Source organism: Mixophyes fleayi, chromosome 12, assembly GCF_038048845.1.
Source record: "Mixophyes fleayi isolate aMixFle1 chromosome 12, aMixFle1.hap1, whole genome shotgun sequence".
NCBI classification, from domain to species: Eukaryota; Metazoa; Chordata; class Amphibia; order Anura; family Limnodynastidae; genus Mixophyes; species Mixophyes fleayi.
Window position 1 is genome coordinate 81,992,372 of NC_134413.1, and position 16,973 is coordinate 82,009,344.

Here is a 16,973-nt window from a genome sequence, read left to right on the forward strand (position 1 = left end):
ATTCTAGACAGATTCTCCGGGGTGTAGTACCATTGATAGTACAATTTGTAAGCCGTTTCCTTAATTACCGTAGAGATCAGTCTCTTGGCAATCCCTGCCTGACCTCCTCCAAACAAGATTCATCTGGGGGGGAGGGGCTAGTTCCTTCTCCCATTCCCACTCTTGCCGGCCTGGAGCGTTAAAGGTGGCCTCTATGAGCCAATTATAAATCCCAGAAATCATCCCTTTAGTTAGTGGGGTATGTAGACACATATGCTCAAAAAAGTGAGAGTTCGGAGAGCTTTAAGGGGGGGGGGGGGGTGTAAGTACATAGCGAAATGTCAGACCAGGAAATATGAAAAGAAAAGCAGGCGAAAAGGTCCAACCTTGCGGTAAAGATCCGACATAGAGGCCCAAGTTTTATTGAAAACCAAGTCCGAACCCACCCATATTCCCGCTCGTAACCAGTTCTTAAATTGCTGTGGCGAGTTACCGGGAGGGAAGCGTGGGTTGCTCCAGAGGGAAATCAGGGGAGAAAGAAGGGAGGACAATTTGTGCTTAACCCGACATGTGTCCCAGAGAGACAGACAAAATTTGAGAGATCGGAGGGAGGAAGCCTCTGGTGGTCTGCCTTCATTTGGGAGGCCCCATAGTCATGCCAGAGAAGGGACCCCCGTGAAGTTGGTTTCCAAGTCCACCCACGCTGTAGTCTGATCGGCAACTTAGTAACCGCAACCTGGGACAAATGGGATGCCAAGTAATAGAGATTGATATCCGGAAAACCTCTACCTACCTGAGCCCTGTGCTTCTTGAGCACTGCCACAGAAATTCTAGGGGGTTTGCCATGCCATACAAAGTTAAGAAAAGATGAATGCAAGTCCCGAAACACAGAATCGGGTACTTTCACTGGGAGAGTATGGAAAAGGTAGAGAAGCTTAGGGACGAGGTTCATCTTAACTGCAATAATCCTCCCCAGCCACGATATGATATAGTTCCTCCATAGCCGCAGGTCCTGTTTAATTTTAGTCAGGAGGGAAGGAGGGGGGGATTTTCCTGGTATAACCTATCATAGGAAGAGGTAATGTAGATTCCTAGATACTTGACCTTGTTCGTCTGCCAGCGCAAAGCAAAAGTAGTCTATTGGCTGGTCCTGAGGGAAGGGAGGGCATGGAGGAGCATGGTAAAATAAATTTATAACCTGACAGGACGCCATACTCATCCATGAGTCTATGTAGAGAGAGGACAGAGTCTCTTGGGGATTCGTGAGGGAAAGGAGTATGTCGTCAGCACAGAGGGAGATCTTAAATTCTCGGGAACCCACCATCTCACCCGTTATCATAGCCGATTTTCACATCATTGCCGCCAAGGGCTCTATAACTAGTGCAAAAACTAGGGTTGATGGGACAGCCCTGCTTTGTCAAAAACGGCAGGGATGTCAGATAAAGATTCGTTAACTAAGACCCTAGCTGTGGGGGGATCATAAAGGGCAGATTCCCCTGTCAGGAATTCAGCCGAGAAGCCATACGCCTTCAAGATGTGAAACATAAAGTCCCATGAGATCCGGTCGATTGCCTTCTTGGCGCACAGGGATAGCAACATGGCCGGAGGACGTCTCTGGTTTGATTATTTGGACTAGATCTATTGCGCGACTGATATTATTCCTAGCCTGACAGCCTGGGATGAATCTCACCTAATTGTACTCGATCAGATCCGGAAGGACTCTATTCAAATGGGTGGCCAGGATCTTTACATATATCATAACATCTACATTAAGGAGGGAGATAGGATGTTGTGCAAGACACCATTAAACAGGGTGTGGAGGTGGGAATCAGGGTCTGGGAGAATCGTTTGTAGTAGACCGCAATGAAGCCGTCTGGGCCCGGGTCCTTAGAGGTCTTTTGTGCCTTGATAACCATCAGTATTTCCTCGGACGTAATCTCATTTAGTTATTGGGCTGAGCTACAGGTGAGTGTGGGAAGATTCGCTTGTTGAAAGCAACCATCAGGGTCAGAGTGGGATATCAACAGCTTGAACGTCACATGGGAGGCAAATAGGGTAGCAACACCCCGTTTCTTCTATCTAGGATCGCAAGTATGGAAAGTAGATGGGTACAGTCTAGACTTCAATTCTGGATGTGAGTGACAAGTAAAGTGTGTCTCTGGGATAAAGACTGTCAGCCCTATGTTGTTTTGATTGTAAGATGAAGTGTTGTATGTTTTTGTGAGCTGTTCAAGGAGAAGATCCTAAGGGCCATCGGGAGGTGGAAAATGGGCCACCCCAGCCATGGTCAGACGTGTTGAAAGAAAACAATGTCAATACAGTGGCAATGAAGATAAGTAAAATCAGAACGTGCCTGAAGTAAGGAAAGATGGAAGGGTGAGGAGAAGGAAAAAAAGGGAACAGGACCAGTGCATGGGGCATGAGACCGGCCAGGAAAAGTGAGGGGCAGTGCCTGTGGCAGGGAAAGGCAAGGGCAGCATACCCATTGTGGGGACGTGGCCAAGGACACAAAAAAGGGTCTAGTAGCTCCAACCGCAGGAGGTGGATGTCTATGCCACCTCCAGGCCAGGACAATAAAGCTGATATGGGAGCCAGGAGGAGGGGAAATGTCGTTAGGGGTGGTGGACAGCTACTACCGTGTTCTATAGATCTGGTCATATAAAAGAAATGGGGCAGTAGCAGTGTGGCAATCTGAAACGGTAAGAAAACAACACAGAAAATTAGTGAAGAACAAGGCAGGATAACATCCCAGGCCTAAGACACACAACTCCTCCTAGACTTCATGAGGGGGACCGAAAACCAGCGGTCCATCATGGAGAAAGGAGAGAGTTGAGGCAAGGTGGCTTCTGGTGAAAAGAACACAACAACCACATCAAGAAGGTGGAACAGAGGCAGGTGGTTTAGCAGTTCTTAAAACAGTCGTCCACTCGGTATTCGGGAGCTTCCGAGGGGGAGAGGTGGATTTCAAGGAGCTGGAGCCCGGTCCTTGTGTCAGGGGGTGAATAGGAGGGGCCGGGAGTCCCAAAGTCTTGAGGAGTTGAACTGCATTCGCCATGGTCCGGCAGAGTGAAGTTTGTTATGATGCCAGAGGAGAAGGCGAAGCGATATCGCATATTGTTGTTCTTGAGGATAGATGTAACTGGTTTTAATTCCTTGAGGAGGGTAAACGAGGAAATGTCCTGGAAGATTTGCAGGCGAGCATCATCAAATGAGATTAGTCGGTCTTACGAGATTCCTGTAGAATGGCCTCCTTAGTGGTGTAATAGTGACAGTGAAGGATGACATCTCAAGGTTGGGAGAATTCCTGAGAAAGAAGGGCTCTGTTGCCTCTGTCCAAAAGGAGCTGACCCGCTTGGGTAGCAGGAGCTAGACGAGCAGAGAGTCTTTTCAGGTACTGATCAAGGAGGGGTTGGTCCACTGCCTCAGGAATACCTCTGATGCGTATGTTATTACGCCGATGGCAATTCTCTTGATCATCTTGTTGTTCCTGCATATGGAACATCTTCTTGTAGGCGCTGGAGGTTAGCCACCATGTCCCGGTGTGAGGAGACTACTTCATACATTTTAGTTTCAAGGTGGTCTGTCCTATCCCCAAGGTCATGCAATTCGGCCTTCAGAGATCCAATTGCCTGCATCGATTTCCTCGTCTCCTTGACCTCACGGAACCAGGGATTGTAGATCTTTGTGAGTCAGTGGCGAAGAGTCTGAATCATCGCAGTGTGGAGAGGATGCACTCAGGGTCTTTGCTTTCGTGTAGGCAAATTTCTTAATGCTCTGAGGGAGGTCCGAGCCACCCATCTTCCTGCCCCATTTAGGCATGATACACTCAGGAAAGAGGCCACAAATAGATCAAACAGGATGTGTAGTTGTGAAAGTATCTGTTTAGGTTAGAAGAAAAGGCAGCGTCACGACATTCCAGGAGATAACCCTGGCCCAAGGGCCATGCGGAGCGTCACACGTTAATCCATATTACGGCTCACATTAGAACAAAACAGTGCCCAGCTGAGCAGTGGGCAGAGGTGCCAGAAGAATGCTGCTCCCTGTGTGCTAGAATGGGACAGCTCAGTCCAGAAAATGAACCCACTATGTGTGCATGATAGATAGACGGTGCAGTAGTACCAGGGGCAGCAGAGTGCCAGGCCCCTATCAGGCAGCTGGTGCTGATCTGCACCAGTGCACTACCCAATGATGATGCTGAAAGGTAGCAGGGCTCCCAGTTATTGAGGACCACAGTGGTGCTTGTGGGGGACAGCAGGCCCACTTTCAAACTTAACAGACAGGCATTAGGTTTGTGGAGAGATATTTATTTTCACCACTTGGTGGCAGCAGTGAGCCACAGAGAGGCCACGGTCTGACAGTGAGCCTGGCTAGGCTACAATTTACCCCAAGTCCCAACGTGTGCAGATGGGGTCTTAGAACATTAGGACAAGTCTGAGGACTGAATGGGGTGGCCAGAGTGGGATGTCCATGTGCTAGGGTAAATAGGCAGGAGGAGTGTCCTCTCTGGTGCAGACAGCTGCAGTTATCATCTGTAATTCCTCATACACTGCTGGAGACTGATAGAGAGCAGGTGAATTGATCGGGGGTAGTAGAATGGAACTTACCCCCTGCAGGGTGATGGATGGAGTGGTAGGCCGAGTCTGTGTGCTCCATGCGTTGAGGACATATCAGGAGACATGCGGCGGCTGGACCGTAGGGTTGTAGGAAGTCCGGTCCACCCTCATGCGCCCTCGGAATTGCAGGGAGTGGGCCCCGTTGGAGGAGGTGGTTCGATGGGGGCATTTCTCCAAATGCTGGCACCCGGGGGTCCGGTGATCAGGGCAACTCTGGTGACAAGATGGCGTCCGGCGGATCCAGAAATCAAGGCAGCGGCTTCAAGCACGGATTAGGCCTCAGATGCGCCAGGTGGACTGGGAGCAGGAGGGCCACCCCAATGTGAGTCCGAGCTGAGGCGGAGGAGGTAGACAGCCGCGGGTGACAGTTTTGGCTGGTTACAGGCCTGTTAGTGACGGTGGAGAGCCTAAAACGAAAAGGGTTCCTCAGAGCTCAAATATAACGCGGCCGACCTAGATGGCTGCCAGGCCATGCCCCTGTGGAATGAATTTTAATACAAAAATTTGCAGAAATCCCCAATTCAGGCATTTGTGACAGATTTCAATTGGAGCACAATGCACTAAATAGATGTGGGTGACAGCCAAGACACCTGGCCACAAGACTATTGGAAGCCGTACGGTATTGTGTGAGGTCACTTAGCAGTCTTATGAAGCTGGATCAGAGGAACTTCTGAGAAACACAAACCAGGGCTCTATGGCTCACACAGGACCCCATGCAGAATTGGACGCATCTTGCCTCCAAAATGCAGAAGTAAATTGTGTCCAAAAAAACCCATTTTACATAGTATACAAGGTATATTAAGATCAATCAATGATCTGTCTACTACAAGCCCACAGTTATAGTCATCTTGGTGTTTGCACTAGTTTGTTCATAGCAGATGATACAGAGAATAGGAGATACTTGCTGCGTGCCACAAGGAGAGACTGTGCAGTGTCTGTGCCCGGCTCACACACGTGGACACACCTTATTCAGCCAGGTGTGATGATGTCACGTTGAAGTTTGTGCATGTGCACTGCACACCAACCCCACCTTCCCTCTGCGTATATAGATCATAATGGGGGGTGTGCTATAAGAGCAGCATCGCTCCTTCACAATAGCAAACTGTTACATATGTCATAGCGGTTGTATTTGTAAAATAGATCATTATTGTATATGTTGCACAATTAACCACTAAAAATTCCAAATAGGTGAAACTTTATTTACCTTTTTATTGATGTCTCTCTCCATACACAGGATTACACAGTAGTGATAAAGAGATCTGGTGAGTGTGTGACACCCAGGAGCCGCCCCTGTGTGTCAGGAGGATTGAGCAGGACCCAGAGCCCCATCACGGTGCCTGAACCTCACTCACTGATACGTGAGGGAAACAATGACCAGAAGATCCTGGAACTGACCAACAAGATCATTCAGCTGGTGACTGGAGAGGTGACTGCTGGGAATGGGACATTATACAGTAACACCAGGGGATGTGTCTGGGTGATGACTGTGTCATTGTGTTGTCAGGTTCCTATAAAGTGTCAGGATGTCACTGTGTAATTCTCTATGCAGGAGTGGAAGTATTTAGGAGGACACAAGGATCTGTACGAGGACGTGAGGATGGAGAATCACCGTATCCTCACATCACTGGGTAAGAGGAGACTTTCAATTATTGTAGAGGAGAGAATAGTTTTTTGGGCCACCTAGATACACTTATCTGAGAATCACATATAAACAATGTACTCATTCAATGTCTGTTTCCTACAGATGGATCCAGTAACAGAAATACCCCAGAGAGATATCTCCATCCTCTTTATTCACAGGATTGTACACAGGAAAATCACAATATTCCACAGGAGAATCAGGTAGATGACATTTTAGGGTCTCTCAAAATACTTAAATACTAATGTGACTTTTTTTCATTATATGATCTATAAAATTAAATAAATGCATAAAAAAAAGCTGTGTGGATCTTATACAATGATATTCTTCTGTTTTATCTGAATTTATTAAATCCGATATAATTAAATGTGATTTTAGTTTTTACATTTTTTTATTGTGCGCGATTCAGGATGACGTCCTGACTGATATCAACGTAGAAATAACAGAGGGAGAGGAAGAGACGTATGTGAGGGGTGATCAGCAGTGTAAGGAGGAGGAAATCCCTACAGATATCTGCACAGGTGAGTAATAAACACTTATTACAGAAGAGTCACATATTCTGCTTATATAAACAATGTAATCAGTCACTGTGTGTGTCCTACAGATGGATCCAGTAACAGAAATACCCCAGAGAGATATCTCCGTCCTCAGGATTGTAAACAGGAAAATCCCTGTATCCCACAGGAGTATCAGGTAGATGACATGTTACTGTCTCCCCAAATACTAAACGATCAAAGTTGAATTTTTATTATCGACTTTTATGAAAAACTGCGTGGATCTTATACACTGATGTTCTTCTGTTTCGTCTCAATTTATTAAATCAGATATTATTAAATATGATATTTATTGTTTCGTGGTCTATTTAGGATGACGTCCTGACTGATATTAAAGTAGAAATTACAGAGGGAGAGGAAGAGACGTATGTGAGGGGTGATCAGCAGTGTAAGGAGGAGGAAATCCCTACAGATATCAGCACAGGTGAGTAATAAACACTTATTACAGAAGAGTCACATATTCTCCTTATATTAACAATGTAATCAGTCACTGTGTGTTTCCTACAGATGGATCCAGTAACAGAAATACCCCAGAGAGATATCTCCATCCTCAGGATTGTAGACGGGAAAATCCGATTATCACACAGGAGTATCAGGTATATGACATTTTAGAGTCTTGCCTAATACCTAAATGCCAAAGTGACTTTATTATATTATCTGTAAAGAGCTGTGTGGATCTCATACACTGATAGTCTTCTGTTTCATCTCAAATAATTAAATCAGATATTAATAGATATAATATATTTTATTACTATAATCCTCTTTTTGATAACTCTCACAAGTTTGGCCCTTTATACCTCCTATCCTCTTTTGCTTTCTCTATTGTCTCTTGCATTCATTTTTACTGTTTATATTGTTTCTCTTGTCCCTTACTTATCTGTATTTTTTTCTTCAGTTTATTTTTTGTTGATTGTGCAGCGCTGCGGATTCTATGGCGCCATATAAATAAGATGATGATGATGATCTTTTTATTGTTTTGTTGGCTATTTAGGATGATGTGTCGACGGATATTAAAGTAGAAATTACAGAGGGAGAGGAAGAGACGTATGTGAGGGGTGATCAGCAGTGTAAGGAGGAGGAAATCCCTACAGATATCAGTACAGGTGAGTAATAAACACTTATTACAGAAGAGTCACATATCTGCTTATTCAGTCACTACAACAATCTCTTATTCTACACCCTCCTCTGTCAGTACAAACTAATGAGGAAAACGTATAAATACTGGTGGATCCTCAGGCGCTATAACGTATCTCATGGAATTAATCACTAATGGTATAGACATTAATAAGTCCACCTTATAGAGTTCATTGTCCAGTAACAGATTTTTAGACGTTCTTCTGTATATTGTTCTCTATCTTCAAAACATCCATAGAAAAGAGATAATCGCCTCATGTGGTGAAGTAGATGGTACATATATACAGAGAGGACACGTGTGGAGAAGCACCACTATAGATATCTCTGAGCTGTTTCCCAGCAGACAGCTGATGTCAGCAAATGCACATAACTGGTATAAGGAAGATCGATGGACATCTGCTCTCCATATGATTACTGGTGTATGAGTATCACGATACAAAATCGATTTGAGCACGTGATGTTAAAATAGGTCTTACATTATCATATGAGGTTATAATCTCTAATCTGTGGGGTTGTATTTTTAAGATACAGAACGCTATACAGAAGAACGTCTAAAAATCTTTTATTGAACTCTATAAGGTGGACTTATTAATGTCTATACCATTAGTGATTATTTCCATGAGATGGGCAGTACACTGGCCTAGTGGTTAGCACTTCTGCCGTACAGCACTGGGGTCATGAGTTCGATTCCCGACCATGGCCTTATCTAGGTGGAGTTTGTATGTTCTCCCCGTGTTTGCGTGGGTTTCCTTCGGGTGCTCTAGTTTCCTCCCACACTCCAAAAACATACTGGTGGGTTAATTGGCTGCTATCAGAATTGACCCTAGTCTCTCTCTCTGTCTGTGTGTGTGAGTATGTGTATGTTAGCAACTGATGTGAACGAGTTTTCTGTACAGCGCTGCGGAATTAGTGGCGCTATATAAATAGATGATGAGATACGTTATAGAACCTGTGGATCCACCAGTATTTATTTATATTTGTATTTAGTGAGTAAGTTGGAGCTCATTTGGAGTGATAGGGCTGCTGTTTCTGAGAATTAGAGCGCTCTAGGAAGTGTTGTTTTATCCTCATTAAAATAAAAACATCTGCCCAGTGGGGGAATCAGAAACCATCAGCTCCTATTAGACTCCTGATCTCCTCCTCACATCATATCACTGTGTGCTACCAGCCCAGAGATCTGACCAGTCTCCTCCTCACATCATATCATTGTGTGCTACCAGCCCAGAGATCTGACCAGTCTCCTCCTCACATCATATCATTGTGTGCTACCAGCCCAGAGATCTGACCAGTCTCCTCCTCACATCATATCACTGTGTGCTACCAGCCCAGAGATCTGACCAGTCTCCTCCTCACATCATATCACTGTGTGCTACCAGCCCAGAGATCTGACCAGTCTCCTCCTCACATCATATCATTGTGTGCTACCAGCCCAGAGATCTGACCGGTCTCCTCCTCACATCATATCAGTGTGTGCTACCAGCCCAGAGATCTGACCAGTCTCCTCCTCACATCATATCACTGTGTGCTACCAGCCCAGAGATCTGACCAGTCTCCTCCTCACATCATATCATTGTGTGCTACCAGCCCAGAGATCTGACCAGTCTCCTCCTCACATCATATCACTGTGTGCTACCAGCCCAGAGATCTGACCAGTCTCCTCCTCACATCATATCATTGTGTGCTACCAGCCCAGAGATCTGACCAGTCTCCTCCTCACATCATATCATTGTGTGCTACCAGCCCAGAGATCTGACCAGTCTTCTCCTCACATCATATCAGTGTGTGCTACCAGCCCAGAGATCTGACCGGTCTCCTCCTCACATCATATCATTGTGTGCTACCAGCCCAGAGATCTGACCGGTCTCCTCCTCACATCATATCCGTGTGTGCTACCAGCCCAGAGATCTGACCAGTCTCCTACTCACATCATATCACTGTGTGCTACCAGCCCAGAGATCTGACCAGTCTCCTCCTCACATCATATCATTGTGTGCTACCAGCCCAGAGATCTGACCAGTCTCCTCCTCACATCATATCACTGTGTGCTACCAGCCCAGAGATCTGACCAGTCTCCTCCTCACATCATATCATTGTGTGCTACCAGCCCAGAGATCTGACCAGTCTCCTCCTCACATCATATCACTGTGTGCTACCAGCCCAGAGATCTGACCAGTCTCCTCCTCACATCATATCACTGTGTGCTACCAGCCCAGAGATCTGACCAGTCTCCTCTTCACATCATATAACTGTGTGCTACCAGCCCAGAGATCTGACCAGTCTCCTCCTCACATCATATCACTGTGTGCTACCAGCCCAGAGATCTGACCAGTCTCCTCCTCACATCATATCATTGTGTGCTACCAGCCCAGAGATCTGACCAGTCTCCTCCTCACATCATATCATTGTGTGCTACCAGCCCAGAGATCTGACCGGTCTCCTCCTCACATCATATCAGTGTGTGCTACCAGCCCAGAGATCTGACCAGTCTCCTCCTCACATCATATCACTGTGTGCTACCAGCCCAGAGATCTGACCAGTCTCCTCCTCACATCATATCATTGTGTGCTACCAGCCCAGAGATCTGACCAGTCTCCTCCTCACATCATATCACTGTGTGCTACCAGCCCAGAGATCTGACCAGTCTCCTCCTCACATCATATCACTGTGTGCTACCAGCCCAGAGATCTGACCAGTCTCCTCTTCACATCATATAACTGTGTGCTACCAGCCCAGAGATCTGACCAGTCTCCTCCTCATATCATATCATTGTGTGCTACCAGCCCAGAGATCTGACCAGTCTCCTCCTCACATCATATCACTGTGTGCTACCAGCCCAGAGATCTGACCAGTCTCCTCCTCACATCATATCATTGTGTGCTACCAGCCCAGAGATCTGACCAGTCTCCTCCTCACATCATATCACTGTGTGCTACCAGCCCAGAGATCTGACCAGTCTCCTCTTCACATCATATAACTGTGTGCTACCAGCCCAGAGATCTGACCAGTCTCCTCCTCATATCATATCATTGTGTGCTACCAGCCCAGAGATCTGACCAGTCTCCTCCTCACATCATATCACTGTGTGCTACCAGCCCAGAGATCTGACCAGTCTCCTCCTCACATCATATCATTGTGTGCTACCATCCCAGAGATCTGACCAGTCTCCTCTTCACATTGTCTGGTGTAGCTCATGAGACGTCAGTCTGACTCCATGAAGTTACCCATGAACCTCCTGTACACTACCTCCAGTGCTACCCACAATCCTCTGTGTGCTGCTACATGTGACATTACCCATTTTTTCCCCTGTGTGATAATCCATTAACGATCAGATCAACTTGCTGTATAGTAACACTGTAAAACTAAAGTAAAATACCAGATGATACCCAGACAATAACACAGCCCACCACAACATACACTTCACAGAAACTCCACCTTCCTGGACATACACAACTATAACCACACACACCTGTCGTTGCACAATAGCTCCCCTCCAGTATGTGCTTGGATACCCTGTACTGTTGCTCTTCATCTGCTGATCTGTCTCTGTGTTATGCTTTGCCCTTATGCTTTCTTCTACTTCGTGGTGTTACTATCAGCTATGGGTTTGTGGACACACCACCAGCTAAGATTGACATAGCTAGAGAGAGGTAATGTAGAGTCTAAGTTACTGCCGTTATTCACCAGGGCCCGCAAAAAAAGCAGGATGGATTTGGCTGCGTGTAGTAACTAGGTCGAGTTCCACCGAACTGGCCCTTAGTTTGGTTGATGGAGCACTATAGGCAATTAGGCAGAATAGTCATACTAGCTGAGGTCAGCAGGATAAACATACAGAATCAGCAAGCAAAGAAAAAGTCAGGAAAAATGAAAGGTCAAACCAATATGTCAGTAAACTACAAAGTCAAGATCCAGGTATCACAAAGTCAGGAACAAGCCAGGTTAATAATCCAGAATCAAACAGTAAACAGGATAAGACACTCAGGAGCTCAGAACAGCAAAGCTAATACTCTGAAAGGGAATAACAGGCAGAGCAGGTTTATATACTGCTTGGAGGTTCAATTTGCCACCTCTGTGAAGTCGGTAATCACCTGCTGGCAACTCTGTAAACTTGCATTAGCTGTGCTCATCATGTTGTGCAGTGAAAGTTCAATACTGAGTCCTGCATCTAAATACAGAATTCCTGACAGTTGCCGATCTGTGCCCTGCTCCATTCTCCTTCTCTGTCCTGATGCTCTCTGCTCTGTGCAAGGCGGTGAGAGTAGTGTAGACCCATGGCAGGACTTGCTGCTAATTTAGACCATGTCTACTACGCTTATGAAGGTCCAGTGTTTGTGTGTGCCAGTAGTGTCTAGTTGGAGAATGTCACTGGTTATTGTTGCTTCCTGTCCTATTATGCTGGCTGGGCAAATTGTATGCTTAGGAAATATAACTCGCCATAGTCTGCAATTTGACTTGAGTTGTTCAATGTGGCTGGATATATGCAGTGTGCTTCATAATGTGGTTTTATAATTGTAATGAAGTGTTTGTAGTTTGCAAATTGAAATGAATACATGTGGCCATCTTAAACTTGCCTCAAAGTATGAAAATGTTTATAATCTATAAATTTATTTTATTTCCAGCAGATGAATGCAAACGCAGGAATATCTCAGAGGGACAACGTCTTTTATCTACAGATTTTGTAATAGAAGAGAACAAAACCATCACAGAAGATTGTCCTGGAGAGAACCCCATTACCCTAAATATACATCCAATACTTCACAGAGCAGATAAATCACCTGATCCCTCTAATCATGAGGAATGTTCTACTGCAAACAGAGATATTTTTATAAATAGTACAGTTCATCCAAATGATGCAATCGTTCCATGTTCTGAGGGTGGGAAATATATTACAGATAAATTATCTCTTCATACACACCAGAAAACTCATATAGGTGAGAAACCATTTCCATGTTCTGAGTGTGGGAAATGTTTTGCACTTAAAGCAAAACTTATCATACATCAAAGAACTCACACAGGTGAGAAACCATTTCCATGTTCTGACTGTGGGAAATGTTTTACACAAATATCAACTCTTATCGCACATCAGCGCACTCACAAAGGTGAGAAACCATTTCCCTGTTCCGAGTGCGGGAAATGTTTTGCATGGAAATCAAGTCTTCTAAGACATCGGAGTATCCATAGAGGTGAGAAACCATTTCCATGTTCTGAGTGCGGGAAATGTTTTGCACGGAAATCTTATCTTATCACACATCAGAGAGCTCACACAGGTGAGAAACCATTTCCATGTTCTGAGTGTGGGAAATGTTTTGCACTGAAATCAATACTTATCACACATCAGAAAACTCACACAGGTGAGAAACCATTTCCATGTTCTGAGTGTGGGAAATGTTTTGCACTTAAAGCAAAACTTATCATACATCAAAGAACTCACACAGGTGAGAAACCATTTCCATGTTCTGACTGTGGGAAATGTTTTGCACAAATATCAACTCTTATCGCACATCAGCGAACTCACAAAGGTCAGAAACCATTTCCCTGTTCTGAGTGCGGGAAATGTTTTGCACAAATACCAAATCTTATTGAGCATCAGAGAATTCACACAGGTGAGAAACTACTTCCCTGTTCTGAGTGCGGGAAAAGTTTTACACGGAAATCAAAACTTATTATACATCAGAGAGGTCACACAGGTGAGAAACCATTTCCATGTTCTGAGTGTGGGAAATGTTTTGCACGGAAATCAATACTTAAAACACATCAGAAAATTCACACAGGTGAGAAACCATTTCCATGTTCTGAGTGTGGGAAATGTTTTGCACTTAAAGAAAAACTTATCTCACATCAAAGAACTCACACAGGTGAGAAACCATTTCCATGTTCTGACTGTGGGAAATGTTTTGCACAAATATCAAATCTTATTGAACATCGGCAAACTCACACAGGTGAGAAACCATTTCCCTGTTCTGAGTGCGGGAAAAGTTTTACACGGAAATCAATACTTGTCACACATCAGAGAGCTCACGCAGGTGAGAAACCATTTCCATGTACTGAATGAGGAAAATAGTTTACATAAAAACAAGATCTTGTTGAATATCAGGAAATTCACATACTACAAAAGCAATTGAACATGAAACAAGGAGCAACCATGCTCTTAATATTAAAAAAGCATTTAGTTTTATTAATGTAAATTAAAATGGGTGTATATATATATATATATATTTACATTGTTTATACTCAGGGAAGGTCTGATTGGAACAGATCACTCGTGTGCAACTACTTTTTCTATTAGATATTGTCCACAGTAATAACGAGACCTTGTTGTTAAATAGGGTACTGAGTAATATATAATTCTGGCAATGAGTTGGAGGTATAATGTGGGATCTAGACACTGTACAGTATGTTTATTCATACTCTCTCTAATTGAAGGTGTGAGATGGTTTATATAATTAGTTCTCTAATCTGTTACTTTCTCATTGGGGATTGATTATAAAGCTTCAACAGTGTGGTCCCACGTTGTAAATGTAATTCTGTGATGCCATGCAGCTATTTGTATAAATGCTCCTATTTATATGGTATGCCCATGGCTAAGTGGGTCAAGATGTGTCTGCAGGGGTGCAAAACTTTGCTTCATCCTATGGTAAGGGCTGAGGGCATTTGGTCTTTACTTGCTGAATGTGGTTTACGTGCACATTCACCAGCATGTGAATAATTTGTTTTGCAGGTCGAGATATATTAATAAGGTTTAAAGTAAGGATGGGAAACACTTGATGTTTCATCGGAAGCATCAGTTAGATGGTTCCGATGTTTAACCCTGCAATGGTGAGGATCCAATGTTTCCTCACCATCGGTAGATTCTCCTTTGATGCTTATCGATGGTGTTTTTTTATTTGTCTATTTAATTACACTGTGGCGCTTTGCACTGTCTGCTGACTGTCTCTCTCTGTCTCACAACTAAAGAGAGTCTAACAAAAGACACACTGAACTGGCTGCTGCTGCTCGGGTGGTGATTGACAGAGTGAAAGAGACACTGGTCAGCCAATCAGCAGCAGCTTATAGGACAGCCCACCCCTGGCTCACTGCCACTGGTGCTGGGTTGGCTGGTTACAGGTGCTCCGCCAGAGAAAATAAAGGAGAACCCACTAAGATTCTGGAGGCTGATGGAACAAACATACCCAAATCTGGCCAAAATAGTGAGACAATATTTGAGAACTGGACACTTTGGTTCCTTCAGAAAGCCTATTCTCTGGTGAAATTAACAGTAAAACCAGAAATGGGATAAAGGGGAAGCTACATTCAAATTTACTATTTCTGCAGAGTGCGGATGAGAGAAGTTTTCCAATATTCTCCTCCCATGTTCAGTTGTTTTTTTTCCCTCTGAGTAATGACGATAATTAATCTATCCTAATAGTATACCCCTATTTTGCAAAAAACAACAAACTATTAGTTTCAATGTATGTATTAGTTTTTGTTATTTTATATGTTCAACTTATTAACCTGTTGTTACTGTTGCAAATATAGTTTTAAACAAATAAATATCCGTTTGTGAGCAGTGATGCCAGTGAGCTGTTTCATTATAGTTTGACTAGTTATTGTTAATGCTTTGTGTTGTTTTTTTCTGCAATAACAAGTTTGCTTTATCCCAAAAACATGTTTTACTTCTAAAAAAAAATGCACACATCAGACCTCATTTAGAGTCGGCCGTAAACTGCGTTTAAGAAGTGTAGGAGTGGGAGTGTGACGCAGCTTGGTAGGGTATTACGAGTGGCAAGCAACCCCAGTTGTGTCCCACTCTTAATACCCTATTGAGCTGTGAGCAGTTACTGCAGCTAGCTAACCGTTTGCGCCACCTAATTCCTGCCGCACAGCTTTAGCCCTGTTTTGACGTCTGTTGCGTCTGCACCTCACTGCGACTAGGATTTATTTACATGGTCACGCCTTCACAATTCCGCGTTCCTCCCATTCTCTCGTAGTGAGTCGCAAGTGTTAATTGCGTCCAAGATGCAGGCGGATTTGGTGCTTTCTGCACATGCGTGATAGTGTTTATATGTTGGATACGCCTAAAACGGACTTTGCGTCTGGCTCTAAATGAGGTCCATCTTTATCATTTTTACACCATTTGTGTGTGTGTGTGTATAAATTTCATATATATATATATATATATATATATATATATATATATATAAACATTGATTCTAGACCCCGTGTTAAGGACTAAACAATGTTTTGTAATCAGTGTTTAAAACATCGGTACTACCAATGTTTTCAAACACACAAATGCGATCTGTAGTAAACACAGTCCTGATGTCCCCGCTATTAAAGTAATTTTATCGTTTTCATATAAGCATTGCCCAATCAATTGTATGTGTTTCCAAAGCACAAAGTGATTTATTTTAGCAGATGTAAATAGTCAACAATTCAATACATTATTATATTATGATACAGTACAGTACAGCCAATACCAAAAGATAAATACATACCGATGCTATTGCATGCGCTCGCTGCACACCCACGGGACCCGGTGGACAGTATATCTGTTAGAATACTGTGTCAGAGTTAAATGAGGGCCAGGGGGTGTGCAGCTATGATTATATACAGTACAGTGTTACACAGTGAACAATAGAGATGACGTAGATTGTTTCTATAGGTCCAGACGTTGGGTGGGTCCAGGGTAAACAGGTCATAGGCTGATTCAATCTAAGGAATCCAAAGGAGGGGGTCATATCTCCAGGGGATGAGCTCTGATCTTCCCGCCAAGATTACTAATCCTAATAGTCCATTATTCCTTAACATTAATAACTTGCGTATGCACTCTGCGATCCCTTCGCAGAGTGAGCCGGACAGTCGCAAATATAAAGGGGATTAGTATGATATCAGACATGTCACATTTCCCATAACCTGAACCTTGAATATCACTGAAGTGTACATATATATAGACTAATAATAAACCAAACACTATCTGCTCATAAATTACAGTGTAACGCAACCAATATGAATTATATAGATAACTAAATGTTGTACTGCGAGTGTGTGCGTGCGTATTTTACCGTGCGATCGCACCAC

General features: G+C 44.0%; 2 protein-coding genes across 2 annotated transcripts in view; one reads left to right on the forward strand and one right to left on the reverse strand.

Moving 5' to 3' along the window:
- LOC142108562 (uncharacterized) overlaps positions 1-16,973 on the forward strand; it is a 365,380-nt gene that overhangs the window by 25,732 nt on the left and 322,675 nt on the right. Inside the window, 4 exon segments of the mRNA XM_075192316.1 lie at positions 6,836-6,924; positions 7,098-7,209; positions 7,293-7,381; positions 7,777-7,888. Coding sequence (XP_075048417.1) covers positions 6,836-6,924; positions 7,098-7,209; positions 7,293-7,381; positions 7,777-7,888 — 402 coding nt within the window.
- Positions 1-16,973, reverse strand: part of LOC142108561 (uncharacterized) — a 47,177-nt gene that overhangs the window by 3,630 nt on the left and 26,574 nt on the right. The gene's annotated exons all lie outside the window — the stretch shown is intronic.